The 14,168-nt window shown below is 49.0% G+C and overlaps 1 protein-coding gene and 4 non-coding genes across 7 annotated transcripts in view; 2 read left to right on the top strand and 3 right to left on the bottom strand.

Moving 5' to 3' along the window:
• The window catches only part of LOC1272821 (rootletin), a 32,276-nt gene that overhangs the window by 17,196 nt on the left and 912 nt on the right, over positions 1–14,168 (top strand). For 2 of the 3 annotated variants that reach the window (XM_061648227.1, XM_061648225.1), the window contains exons 2-10: positions 5,942–6,693; positions 6,767–6,932; positions 7,465–7,674; positions 7,746–8,495; positions 8,563–8,714; positions 9,599–10,280; positions 10,490–11,360; positions 11,435–11,620; positions 11,696–14,153. In XM_061648227.1, the coding sequence (XP_061504211.1) occupies positions 6,143–6,693; positions 6,767–6,932; positions 7,465–7,674; positions 7,746–8,495; positions 8,563–8,714; positions 9,599–10,280; positions 10,490–11,360; positions 11,435–11,620; positions 11,696–14,153 (6,026 nt within the window). In that variant the 5' untranslated portion in view covers positions 5,942–6,142. Of the gene's footprint in view, positions 1–5,734; positions 5,848–5,941; positions 6,694–6,766; positions 6,933–7,464; positions 7,675–7,745; positions 8,496–8,562; positions 8,715–9,598; positions 10,281–10,489; positions 11,361–11,434; positions 11,621–11,695; positions 14,154–14,168 lie in introns of those variants that run through there. The other variant, XM_061648226.1, reaches the window with a different exon arrangement.
• On the top strand, positions 4,864–4,970 carry LOC11175971 (U6 spliceosomal RNA). The gene has a single exon (XR_003025399.1). It is a non-coding gene; the product is annotated as a U6 spliceosomal RNA (small nuclear RNA).
• On the bottom strand, positions 8,808–8,880 carry Trnar-ucg (transfer RNA arginine (anticodon UCG)). The gene has a single exon. It is a non-coding gene; the product is annotated as a tRNA-Arg (tRNA).
• Trnah-gug (transfer RNA histidin (anticodon GUG)) lies at positions 9,440–9,511 on the bottom strand. Its single transcript has one exon. It is a non-coding gene; the product is annotated as a tRNA-His (tRNA).
• Trnag-ucc (transfer RNA glycine (anticodon UCC)) lies at positions 10,333–10,404 on the bottom strand. Its single transcript has one exon. It is a non-coding gene; the product is annotated as a tRNA-Gly (tRNA).

The following is a 14,168-nucleotide window of genomic DNA, read 5'->3' as shown; positions in this document are numbered from 1 at the left end:
ACCCGTCCCAAGGAAGCCTCTGCAACGAAACTGCAGCACACGTTTCACAAATGCACGTGCAGATGGGACAGATGAGCCGAGCACAACGAGGGTGTATCACGTGCTCTAGAGCGTGTGGGAGTACAACTTTTGTTAGAACCGAACCGTCTACGATTGGTAACAGTGGCGTTTCTCGCAAAGTCAAGCATCAACGTTCAAAGTCCAGCTCGTCCCTTAGCTTGAGCTTGAGATGATGTGTACGCTTTGCCAAGAGTTTTAGTTTGTTGATGTTATTTTGTGCGTGACTGGCGGTTTCATCAGCCACAGCCTCAGGCATCTTCCGAACCGGTTCGAAGTGGTTCCAGCAATTGGCTGATAACGCGTACCAACAAACACACACACGTCCAATAATACTCCTAAGCAGTAGACACTTACCGTCGGTAGGCGCGTGATTAGACAAACAAAATCATCCCCCCTGATCCTCTACCCGGCGGGAAAGCCGCTCTTCTCTATTGTGGCGCAAGACAAAGTTTAAAATTGATCCACCAAAAGCGGGGCTGACTCCACCTGTTGCGGATGGACGGGTTAAAGCGTCAATTTTTCAACACGCTTAATGCAAAGTGAGGGCCCCTGTCAGCAAACTGTCAGAAATGTAATCCGCTTGCCTTCCCCGGGCGTCCGGAAAACTGGGAGCTCTCCGGCGGGCCTGCTACTCCCTTGGTGCTACTGACGTTCAATCGGAATTGGCCCATTCTTGGTGTGCGGTGGGGGACACCCAATGTTCCTGTACCTGGGGTCGCAAATTCCATTGCAATTTGTACTACTTCTACACGTTGTGTTCCTGTCAGCCCCTCAGCCCCCCTAGTGGGTGGTGTTTGGGCTTCGGGGGGAATCGCGATGATTGCTTTTTCCGTTCCGCGTACGGTGGCACGCGATGTTGTGTGTATCGTGCACTAATTAGCGGACAGTGGTGCAAAACCAATCATTATTTCATCATGCTCATCATTCGTGTGTGTGTGTTTGTTTGTGAATCCACACGTCCTCCTCCTGTCCCAAAGCGCGCAAAACCGATTCAGGACATTAATGCTAGCAGAACACACTACTGTTCCTTGTAGGCGATAGAGTGTTGATACGGTTTAAATTTGAAACAAACGGCTTCCACTGCAACTTCGCCTATGTGTGTGTGTGTCGGTGGTTTTCAGGGTAAATCTATTTACCAAATTAGCCCATTTCCGCACTACGATAGTGTACGGTAAAGTGCAGAGGCAAAGGCAATGGTACAAAACTTTGCAGACGCCCCAAGGCTCTAATCGATGCAAGGCAAAGTTCGACATGATGATGTAACAGTAACAGCGGCAGTGCAATGTAAAGCGGCAGGTTATTGCACTGCCAAACGCGGGAGTAATTTGCAATCTCTCTTCCGCAATGGAAAACAAACTGGAAGAGTATTTTGAGCATTTTGTTAGGCGGGCTGAAGGTAAAAAGGTTAGAATTGAATCGTTGTAAGATACTCATATGTTGGAACTGTTAATATTTTACCAACACGACACAACCGTTCTAAAGGTGCAAATATAAATATTGTTGGCGTATAGGTAACTGTATTTACATTCGGACATAAGGCGGCTTCTTAAGCACCTTCATTCATTCAAGGATATAAGAGAACCCAGAGGAATAGAGTAAACTCATTTAAATAGAAATTTCATTAGTATCATTAACTGTTTTGAATTGGATTGAATTGAAAATGTTTAATTTCTAGTGCATTCCACCGAATGTCGGATTTAAGTAATAAATGAATAAAAATGATAAATCTGAACTGTATTGAAATTAGCGAGGAAAATGGGTTTTTTTTTACAAAACCTAATGATCCTAAAATATTTCAATAAAAATGTCCCTCCAAATTCAATTTCATATTGAGCCTTTTACCGCACCAGCAAGAAACGTTAAAGTGATTGGCTTTTTTATGATCAATTTGGATGATTCACGGTGTATCACAAAGATAAACCCTCTCAAACCAATTAAACCGAGTTTCCGAGCGAGTACTATTCAAACTAAAGACAAACATAATTGCTTCACAAAACCGATTTACTCTGCTCACCTTGCCTAACGGAAGTGAGGTTTTCAACGAAATTTACTTAACTTTTATCAAGCACACCGGTGGCTTCACCACCAACCTACAGCCGAGAATCATTGCCAAACATACAGCTCACGTTTGCGTTTCCGATCCTTCGCATTTCCTAGGCGCGTTATCGATCAAATTTTGCGCACCCGCTGTCCCGATCTAATTCCCCAAAGGGCCGCATCCTCTCAGCCCCCATCATCCGCCCCCCCGGCGTCTTCGTTTGCGTTCTCACCGCGCACACTAGCCTTCTGTCCTACATACTGGGACCGTTTTGGTTACTCCAAAAATTTCGATCTCACAAAACTTTTACTACTTCGCTAAGAGGGGATACGATGGGAGAGGGGGGGGATTAAACCCGGTACCACATTCATTGGGCGTGTAAGTGTGTTTGGGGTGAACAAATAGTAGAGAGTTGCGCGTTAAAGATGGATGAGGAGAGGTTAGTAGTTTGGCCATAAATCAAAACCACGGCACAGGGAGGATGGCGGAGGGAGATGTGTCTCTATGCCATGGTGGGAAACGGATTCGGTTCCGTGTTTGAACACCGTAGTGCCGGATAGTGGTGAACAAAAAAATCACGAACCAACTTGCTCATCGATAGATATTACCATCGAGAGATACCCACCAAATGGAACACGCGACGCATGATTTGTGTGTGTGTGTGTGTGTGTGTGTGTGTGTGTGTGTGTGTGTGTGTGATATCGTTTTGACAATTTCCCGAATTTACTCGTAGGTGAAAAAAAAATATATTGAAATAGAGAAAAAAATGATTTTGAGCCACAAGCACAACACCACCCCCCCTGCTCAGCAGTCATGATCGAAACCAATCCGAATGTGGTGGCACTAGAGTTCGCAGCCGTAGTACGTAAATAAAATCGTATTACTTCCTGCAATACATGCCTTGCCTTGCCCGGCTGAAGCGATGAAGATCCGTTCCTTTGCGTGCAAAACAACGAAGAACCGATCCATTTAGCCTCCGCTGTTCAGATGGGGTAGACCTATCATAAATAATCATAAACAATCTGGCATACCCCCTCCGGCAAGCCCCCGTTTTAATAAAGCCCGTAAACAAGTAAATAAATAAGTGGAAAATTGTGCGAAAAGAGAGGAAGGAGCTGCTGATTCCACCACGCTTACGTGGACGACTCGCTGGCGCTGCTGACTGTCTGTCTCTCTGTGGAGTGCAAACTTGCGTTCCTTTTTGTGTACAAAATATTCTGAATTTTTAAAAGCAGCCGCCAACATCTGGATGACAAAATTCGTCGACTCGTACTGTTCCGCGTACAGTGCCCGGAATATGTTATTTAGTACACCGTGATGAGACCGACCACCCAATACTGTTGCCCATTTATTACCCCCAATGTGCACACGCGCACCCCTTGACGACGCGCCTAGTAGGCCTTGCGTTCTAAAGAGTCTTTGTTTTTCCATCACCTTCCACACATTAGTATGGCTGGGTGGTATCAACGGTATATTGATATTGAAAAACGAAAAGGTTTGTTTGATTGGACTTACAGCAAGCCGCAATGTGAGGGGGACGGGTAGAAGGGAAGGTATTTTATTGACTGTGTACACACTACCACCCTATGGTAAAAGGGGTAAAAAATTGTTTGTGTACCTTTAGTATGCATTTGTGGTGATGAATTGTGGACGTTTTCTTGTAAACTATACCATTCGGGGGTGCAAGGGGAACAATAAGATTCTAACTAAATACAATTGTATTAATTGTATTTTAAATCTTATGGATGTAAAAAGAAATTCCGCAGAGAATGGGTGGGCTCTTGATTTCCCCCCATTTGCTCTTCTACATTTAGAATCCATCACTGCAAACACAATTAAACATCCCCTTCGCTGCTGTACCCCATGCTCGCGCTTGTACAGTAAATAAGTTACTCTCTCATCAGCATAGAGTATAATGATTAGCAATCGGTTGCGTAATTGTGCATGTGATCGGCGCGCAACGGAACACTACTCCACCAGTACCTGGCTGGCGTGCGCGCGGCGCACGGACAGAACCACGCAACGATCCGTGACTGATTCGTTTTCAAAACAACGTGGCAAACAATCACCCCCGGACGCCTTTTTATTTTTTTCTGTTTTTGTTTTTGCTTTATACCATTTCTGTGTTTTTGGGGGGTTTTGTTTTGCGTATCCTGATAGAGTGTGTGAAATAGCAAATAGAACTTTATGTATGTCCTTCAATTCTATTTTGTACACGCATTATCTTGCTCCACAACCGCAGAACTTTCCGGCAATGATGGACAAGGCCAAAAATCCCAACTCGTCATCAACAGCGAACGACGACGGTTCCAAAGTTCGGCAAAACTATTAACAAAAAAACAAACAAACCAATTGGCTTATTAATGTGTAGTAATGGGAGATAGAAATCCATTAGTCAGTTTTCCATCCATTTCGTTTTGCTTTGCGCTATTGAAGCAATAATAATCGTATGGAATTAAAATGACAACCGTGGTAATTTGCTGATTGAGAATGTTTACTCACCGCAAATGCCACCCCACATATAGCGAAGGATATATGGACGTTAGTCCTGCCACCGATGCCACCGACCTTTTGTGTTTTTCATCGTGCAGATACACACGACTGTGCTACCTTTCAGCCCTTTTGTATGCGTGCGCTTGAAGGGTTGATCGGAACCTTACAACAGTTGTAGCTATACGGCTGCGTGTGGCTTCTAACGTTATCCATCGCTAGAAGTGAAACGAGCGTGCGTAGGTATATATATAAAATGGAGTTGCTCTCAGCTTGTCCTAGCTTCGGCTGGACATATACTAAAATTGGAACGATACAGAGAAGATTAGCATGGCCCCTGCGCAAGGATGACACGCAAAATCGTGAAGCGTTCCACATTTTTTGACACTTTTCCATTCCTCCTGCTTCCTTTGACGACATCATGTGATATGATTCTAAATGCTTGAATATTCCTTTTATTTTACAACAAACCAACGTTTAGTTTTGCTGTTTTTAGAAATACATTATTTAAGCTTTCTTCACTATATTTTTGTAATATTACCCACACATATATGGTATGGAACTATATCCTCTGCGGGTTTTTACATAGATCTCCTGATTACAGTGATGTTTAAGTATATTCTCTATCCTACACATACACTCTCTAATAGATTGCGCTTCACAATGCCGGTTCAGATCGAAATCAAAAACACAAATGTGTCTCTCTCCCCGGGTCGACACGTGTCCTCGAGTGAAAGTGTGCAGCCAACCATGACCAGCATTAACACTACGAGTGCGCTGCTCTCCCACGATGCAGCAGAGGGGTCTTTCTAGCCCCCTATACACCTGATTTACAACGTGTGGTCATTTCCCACCCTCTTGTGAAGCGTATTTCGTGACGTCGTAATTATTCACCTGACCACATGCCACAGACCGCCCCGCTACTATGCTACGTAGTGTTGTGGCTGCTCTTGTTTCCTACCTTTTGCAGAGGTCCTTCCGATTCCGAGTGTTGATATCGATTTTTTTCCCCCGTTGACCAAAACATGACCACCCTTTTCACAGAGACAACCACATTTTTGGTTAGCCGCAGTTGCCAAACACGCGCACCAATCCATTACGGACAATGTCCAGGCAACGTGTGGGGCAGCTTTACACCGGCAGTCTTGTCGTGGATGGTGGTCAGTGCGGATGAAGTCTCCTGGGCAAGTGCTGCGTGTGCCTTACTTTTAATCTTGTTCATTGTGTTTTTTGCAATGAAAAAAGCAGTTTCATTTCAGGTTGTTATTTTTTATATATATTTAAAATAGTGTTGCATGGGTTTGAACGAAATCATCCAATGTTCTCCTCTTCTCTCGTCATGTTTCGTTATAGTTAAATGGTAAAGATTGTGCTCCGAGCCTAGGATTGCGGCACTCGGAAGGAGGCGGTGGTGGTGGTGGAGGTAGTGCTCTAGCCTCCAAGAAACCGTTCTCGAGACCGTTTAACAAGAGCCGGCTGCAGCACGAACCGTCGTCAACAACCACTGGTGGAGGTGTAAGTGGAACAGGCGGCCCGCCAGCAACAACCGCTAGGATGCCGTCCAGCACGGGAAGCAGTAGTGGGCCACCGAGTGCGGCTGACACGAGCGCACTCATTCGTCAAAACAACGAGCTGCGCCACCGGCTCCAGGAGGAGGCCAACAACTATCGGCGCCGGCTAGAAACGTACAAGCAGGCGCAAAACAACCAGGCGGCTCTGGTGAGCCGGCTACAGGCGAAGGTATTGCAGTACAAACAGCGCTGCTCGGATCTGGAACAATTGCCACCGAGTGCTGGTAGCTGTTCGGGTGGTGGTGGTGGAGGTGGACGCTATGCTGGAGGGTCTGGAAGTCGCGAACCTTCGCCCGGATCAAGACATCTGCATCATGCACACCATGCTCCGTCACCGCCTCCATCGGCAGTGGGTGGTGGTGGTGGCGGTCTCATCTGTACCGATGTGACTGGGGGGCCGCTCAGCTTGCCCTCGGCATGTCCGGTAGCGCGTGAACGCGCTCGATCACGATCCCGGTCGCAGTCACCGTGCCGCAAGTATTCCGAGGGATCACACGACGAAATCCGCCATCAGCTTGACGAGGAACGACGACGGTAAGTCAGGTGTTGATGTGTTGTAGCCAACTAGCCCATCAATTAAAAGCTAACTCGTCTATTTTGTGTACAGTTGCGAAAAACTACTGGTTGAGAACTCCTGCCTGCGACAGCAGTTGGAGGAGTCTCATCGTACCAACGAAGCATTAACGAACGATCTCCAAAAGCTTACCAACGACTGGGAAAGCTTACGTGATGAACTGTTGAGCAAGGAGGACGAATGGAAGGAGGAAGAACAGGTAGGTTGTTTTGTTGCTGTTTTTTCTATTACTGGCCTCATCCGTTAGAAATTCAATAGGCGCGAAACCGTACAACAGTTTTACCCTCATGTCAGTGTGCTCACTCTCTCACAAGACCACCAGAAAGAGATAGCAGAGAGGGTGAGAACGAGCAGGGCAAGATTCCGCGAAACTACCCCGTTTTTTATTTATAGAACACAATAGTGTGCCATGCTTTCATGAGCAGTGAGAAACGTGCGTTAGGGCAATGTATCGCTAGCGCGGCATGTGGTAGATAGTAGAGATGGTTGTGAAAGAGTGTGTATGGGCAAGGAAATGATGATGGTCGTGTTGCGCAAGCGAACGATGCTTGACACCGGCAGACCAACCAAACTATGTTACGACAATGTGTCGGCATGGGTACAATCTGATCCTTCACTCTCTGTAGAAATATGTTGTCATACCAGGTTACAAACTATATATGTAATATGTGTCTCACATCGTCTATGAAGCTGGAATTGTATCTAACCTCCATAATTTCAATCACTACAAGGCTTTCAACGATTACTACAACAACGAGCACACGCGACTGCTCAAGATGTGGCGCGAGGTGGTTCAGGTACGACGGATGTTCAACGAGATGACGTCCACCACCAAGATGGAGCTGGGACGGATGCATCTCGAGCTTTCCGGTACGGTGCGAGAAGTGTCTGGCGCTTGCAGTGGCGTTTCCGTCAATCTCAAGCAATCGTCCAAATTTGAGGTATGCTCGGCGTTTTTTTGTTATTGCCTTCATCCTTATCTAATGCTCTCCTCCACTACACCACTGCTCAGGAGGCCCAACAAATGCACATTGAGCGTGAAAACATTGAACTCAAGTCGCAACTGTCCGAGCTGCGGCTGCAGTTCGAGGCGGCTAAGCAAGAGATTGGCCAACGGGATCAGCGGCTCCAGCAGATGGCACAGGAGCTGAAGCTGCTGGACGATCGCTACACCCAAGCCGACAGCCAGGCAGCCCAGGCCCATCGCATGAACGATGAGCTGGAACGGCTGCAGGCTGCACTGCGCGACATAGCCCATGCCGTGGTGCAGGATGCGGAAACGAGTGCTTCCGCCGACATGGGAGGTTGTGGTGGTGGCAGTGCCGGCGAAGGAGGGCAACACCATCTTCATCTATCGCAACCAATCGTTTCGCCCGGAGTGGCTCCTCGATCGCCCAAACGTGCGTCTGGCGGGATGGCCGGTACTGGCGGCAGTCTGCGAGCGTCGCAGGCATTTGCCGAAGGGACGATTTCGGCCGTCCAGGCAGCGCTACACAAGTACCAGCTAGCCATACACGATCTGCAGGTTAAGCTGCAGACGAACAACGACGCACTGAAGGCCACCCGGAAGCAGTACGACAGTTGCGAGCATGCACGGGACACGCTGTCTGGGAAGGTTTCGGAGCTAACGGAAAAGCTCGACTCGGCCAACCATCAGCTCTCGGAACTGTACAAGGAGCGGGACAGTCTGCAGAAGACGCTGGATGGTTTGCGCTCGGATAAGCACACGGTTGAACGGGGCAAGGCGGAACTGAACTCCATCGTAAGTTGTGTATGTAAATGGTCAATACAAGGCTTAAAAAATACGACACTATTTTTTTACAAAACAGGTCGATAGTTTAAACACCGATTATGAGAAGCTACAGAACGTCAATAGTAAACTGCAGAAGATGTACGATGCGTTAGAGGAGGAGAAAAAGATGATTGAGCTGGAGCTGCAACGTGTGCATAAAGATAAAGATATTCAGGAACTGAATTTGAGGTAAGTGTTTTGCACAAAAAATAGTACAAAAAAGTCAATGAGATGGTGTGTTAATCAAAAACAAAAGAACTAAAACAAAAGTTTCTGGGTGTTCGACCGTGACAGGACTCGAACCTGCAATCTTCGGATCCGAAGTCCGACGCCTTCTCCATTAGGCCACACGGTCGCTTGGGAGAGGGCGTCTTAAACGCATACACAAACTCTAGCGACCTCTTTCTCTTTAGAGTGTCATGTAATTTTCTTTGCGAACATACCCTACATGAAACGGAATCAACAGTTCTCACTGTACTTTTTGGACGATTTATTAATTCCTATTTTGTTCATTCATTTACAACAAGCTTCAACACATTTACGTTTGCTCAACAACGTATTGAAGGTGCAGAAGATCTTCCAACTACAATTTAATGTAAAATAATATTTGCGTGTCCATATGCACAAAAGCTGACTTTCTAAATAGTTTTATTTTCGTTAAATTATGGTTGATATATTTAGAAATTAAGATATTAAGGTTATATTTATCACCTTAACAATCCTCTTTATTGGTCAATTAGCTATTTATTTCCCAAGTTGACTCGATCTAGTTGCAAATAGTTTGCAATCTCCGTTTATGTGAAGCGGCATATTAAAAAAAGTAGCTTCTTGCAAGAATAATGACTTAGCTTTCTTTGGTGCAAAAAAGATCGTTGCCTCTGTTTCCCTCCGTGACAGTGTGCGATGTGCGACACTGCCGTGACCAGGATTCGAACCTGGGTTACTACGGCCACAACGTAGGGTCCTAACCACTAGACGATCACGGCTACGAGAACGAGATGGCTGAGGGCTCGCCCTACACCCTTTTGAACTCTTGGTCTGTCTTCCCTACTCATTTCTTTTACCCTTTCTAGAGCGGAAGAGGAACGATGCAGCCGGCTGCGCGAGGAAACCATAACCCTTCGCGAAGAGTTGAACAAACTGTACCTTTCTCGCGATTTGCTCGAACAGCAGCGCATTGAATCGGACGGGTTGTTGAATATGCTCGAGAAGCAGAAACTTGAGTTAGAATTCGAACTAGATCGCGTAACTGGCGAACGTAATGAGCTACACAGCACCCTGGAAAAGCGTACCAACTCTAACGAACACCAGGAGCAAGAAATTCGTCAGCTCAAAACGACCGTGGCGCAACTAGACGAAGAGCGGGGCAAATTGCGTGCCCAGTCAAGTGACCAAAGTGCGGATTTGGCCTCACTCAAGAAGGAACTCATCAGTGCTGAACAGGCACGGCTTGATCTCGACTCAGAAAAGTTAGCCATCAGCGAACGGTTGAAGTGCCTCGAGATGGAAAAGGACAAAATTGAAGCGGAACTAAGCTGTGTGGCTCGCGAGCGCAATGATCTCAGCAATCAGCTTGCAACTATTTCACGCAAAAAGGAAACAATCGGCGAGGAAGTGATGCGTCTTCGGCAGCGGCTGGAACAGTCGAACGAGATGAACGGCCGGCTGAACCGCTCCCTGGAGGAATTGGTGAAGGAGAGCGAAGAAAAGACGGTCACAATCGAAGGACACGAGAAGGAGCTGCAACGACTGCAGGTAAATATGCTGCTCCGTCTGAGATGTCGGTACAAAAGAAAAAAAGTTTTCGTGCGTCGGCCGGGAATCGAACCCGGATCAACTGCTTGGAAGGCAACTATGCTGACCATTACACCACCGACGCGCTTGAGAAGGGAGGGCCACCATACCCTTTTTGTTAACTATGCCTTCTTTTTCTTCCTTTTTCTCCCTTTGCAACTCTCGTCCAGGAACAACTTGCGTCGCTGCGCAGCGAAAAGGAATCCTTGGAAGCCGTGCTTTTCGACACGAACACATCGCTCGAAGAAGCTGAAGCCAAGAAGGATGCTCTGGAGCGCGAAAATCAAGATCTGCTCATCAAACAGGAATCGCACAAAGCGCTAATCGCTCGGCTCAACAAAGACCTCGAGAACGCGGAACGCCGCGCACAGGACATTAAGATACAGCTGACAAACGCAGCCGCCAATCAGGAGGCCGAATTCCTGCAGAAGCTCTCGAATCTGCGCACCTTTAGCGAGGAAAACATTAAAAAGCTCAACGATGAGAAGGAGCAGATTCGTCAATCGCTGGAAAAACGTATGCAGCAGTCGCTCCAAGCGCTAGAAAGCGCCAAGGATGCCGAGATTCGGCAGCTACGAGAGCAGTTTGAAACATTGCAGCTACACTTGGATGCGCTAAACCAGCAGCACGAGGAAGTGATTTTACGGGCCGAGAACGAAAAACAGCAAGCACTGCTGATTGCTCACCGGGATAAGCAGGCAGTAATCGAAAAGCTGGAAGTCACGGCGCGTGAACTCAAGAATGAGTTGGAGAACGGTGACCGCTTGAAACGGGAGATGGCCGCGCGGCAGGAGAAGGACCGTACAACGATCGGGTGCCTGCGGGACGAAGTCACCAAGATGCGCACCAAGGCCGAAGAGGCGCGCATTCGAGCGGAAGAGGAAATGAATCGACTCGAGGTGGTGGCAGGATCACTGCGTGAAGAAAAGGAAACGCTGCTCAAGGATGCAGAGGAATTGAAGGTTCAACTGCGCCTGTCCGAGGACCGTTGTGATGCATTAAACCATCAGCTGCAAGATACACATCGCAAACTAAAGGAAGGTTAGTTGGGTTACGTTTAAGGATGTATTTTTGGTTTCCATATCAATAAAGCGGACCTGTGTTTTCGTTTTCAGCTGAAAATAGCACAGATGCTACTAGGAAGGATCTAACGGACACGAGACGGACACTGGCAGACAGCAACATTGAAAGGGACAAGTACGCCAACAGCAACAAAGAACTGCGCGATCACGTGAAACGTGTTGAGGAACAGCGTCGTCAACAGGCACGCACCATTGAGGATGCTCTGGCCAAAATTTCTTGTAAGTAGTACCCCCGGTAATAGTAGTACAGGTGGAGATGGTAAAATATACCCTTTCTGTTATCCTTTTCCGTAGCTCTTGAAGAAACGCGCAACGGACTGGAGCAGGACAAGGTGCGCCTGCAGACAATACTCAAAGAAACCGAAACGAATGTCACCAAACTGAACCAGGAGCTGTCCAATGCTCAAACGGACATACAAAAGTTCCAGACGGACACGAGCCAAAAGGATGCCTCGGAGAAAGAGCTGCAGGCCCGTCTGGCAAACGAAGGCGAGGAGAAAGAACGTGTGCTGGCGGAGCTACACCAGATCAAGAAGCAGATGGCCGACCTTGAGGGTACGCTGTGCGCCACACGCCAGGAACTTGGCCGAGCGCGTTGCAAAGCGAACCAGGACGAGCATCGGTTCCATCAGCGCGAGCAGGAACTGTGCGCTCGCAACGAGGAGGGCCGTGGGCGTGAGAAACGCCTCGAGGACCAGAAACACAACCTGGAGGTGTGTCTGGCCGATGCGACACAGCAAATCCAGGAGCTGAAGGCACGCCTCGGAGGTGCCGAGGGACGCGTCCGTGCACTCGACGAACAGCTGGTACAGCTGGAGTGTCAAAAGAAGGAGGTTGAAAACAAGCTCAGCTCAATCGGGCACACGTTGCGCCGTATTGCGGGCATCCAGATGGACGGTTCCGTCAGTTTGCCGTACCGTCTGATGAGTCCGTCACGTCGCTACAGTCCAGCGCGAGGTGGTACCGGTGGTCGTTCGGAAGGTGGTGAACATCATCATCATGACCGTCACCATCACGGGCACCATCATCATCACCACGAGCATGAGACACGCAGTCTGTCCGGTGAGAATGTGCTGATCGATGTCGATCCGGAAATGGTACGCAAGGGCGTCCGCTCGCTCATGCAGCAGATTGCGCACATTGAGCGCGAGCGGGATGATTTTAAGGTGCAGCTGTGTACTGCCCGCAAGCAGCTACAGGAAGGTAGCGATGCACAACTGCGTCTCGAGACGAAGATCAACAAACTGCAGCAACACGTGCGGGCAGTGCACGAGGACAAAACTAATCTGGAGGCTCGATTGGCGCAGAAAACGAGCGCTTTACAATCGACCGAAGAGACACTTCGCCAAAAGTCGGACGAACTGACGGCTTTGCGTGAAAAGGCTACCCAGCTCGAGCAGTCGCTGACGAGCACAAGCGAGGAGCGAACGCACCTGGAGGAACGGTTGGACAAATGTCGTCAGTCCGGTGCGCGGCTCGAGTCGGACAAGCGCCACCTGCAGGACGAACTGGCTCGCACGGAAGCCCGTGCCACGAAGCTGGATCTGCAACGAGTCGCTCTGGAGGGTGACATACAGCGGCTGCAGATGGCAATGCAGGAGAAGGATTGTACGGTGCGCAATCAGCAGGAACGGTTGGAAAATCAGCAGCGCTCACTGACCCAGCTGGAGGATCGCTGCGTAGCGCTCAAGAGTACGGTCGATCAGCTGAAGGAGCGGCTACAGGCAGCGGCCATCACCGAAACGGAACTGCGCGGTGAAATCAGCGGCCTGCAGCGGCACAATGCCGACCAGAGCCACACGTTTGCGCTCGGCCAGGACAAGCTGAAGCAGCTGCAGAAGACGCTTAGCGGCAGTGAGAACGAGCGACGTGTGCTGGCCGAACGTTTGGACGCTGCCCAGCATACAATTAACGAGCTGCGCCGTAACCAGCAGGCCTCCCAGGACAGTACAACACGGCTGCAGGAGCAGCTCGCCGAGTGTGAGGTGCAGAAGTCGACGCTCGAGAGTCAGCTGCGACTTGCGAAATGGAATCAGGAAACAAGCGAACAATTAGCAGCCACTGGAGGCAACCTCGGCGGTGGCACTGGTGGTGCTGGTGGCAACACATCCGGTGATCAGGAGCTCACTCGCCAGCTAATAAGTTCACAGCGCGAACGTAACGAACTGCGCAATAAGGTGGAAGCACTGAACGAGAAGATCCGCACACTGGAGCGCGATCAGCAGCGTCCCGCCGGCAAGTACGATCGGTCGGAGAAAAAGTCGGGTGAGTACGACTCAAACCGGATCGAGTCGACGACGTACAGCTGCGGTTTGGATCATGCGCAGCTCGAGCAGGAGGGTCGCGAGTTACGCATGAAGGTACGCCGCTTAGAAACACTGCTTGCCGAAAAGGAGGCAGAGTTGGCAAGATCGCGGGCAAAACTGCTCGAATCACCCAGCAAGGCAAGCAGTCTGGGTGGTGGTAGTGTCGGTGCGGACGTCGAGCGGTACCGAAGCGCTCAGGTACAGGCCGAACGATTGTTAGACGCGCGGGAACAATCGCACCGGCAGCAGGTCACCCGGCTAGAGAACCAGATCGCTATGTTGAGGGAACAGCTGGCACAGGAAGCGAAACGACGCCAGCAGTACATATTACGTAGTTCGCGCGCTGGTAGAGAGATGCAGCAGCTGCGACAGACCATCGGAGATTCGCTGCGCAATGTGGCGCAGGATCCACTCGACACGAGCTTGCTGGAAAGTGAGGCACGCCGGTAAGAAGTCTTTGC

Source organism: Anopheles gambiae, chromosome 2 (genome assembly GCF_943734735.2).
Source record: "Anopheles gambiae chromosome 2, idAnoGambNW_F1_1, whole genome shotgun sequence".
Classification (NCBI taxonomy): Eukaryota; Metazoa; Arthropoda; class Insecta; order Diptera; family Culicidae; genus Anopheles; species Anopheles gambiae.
This window is presented reverse-complemented; position numbering and strand designations above follow the sequence as displayed.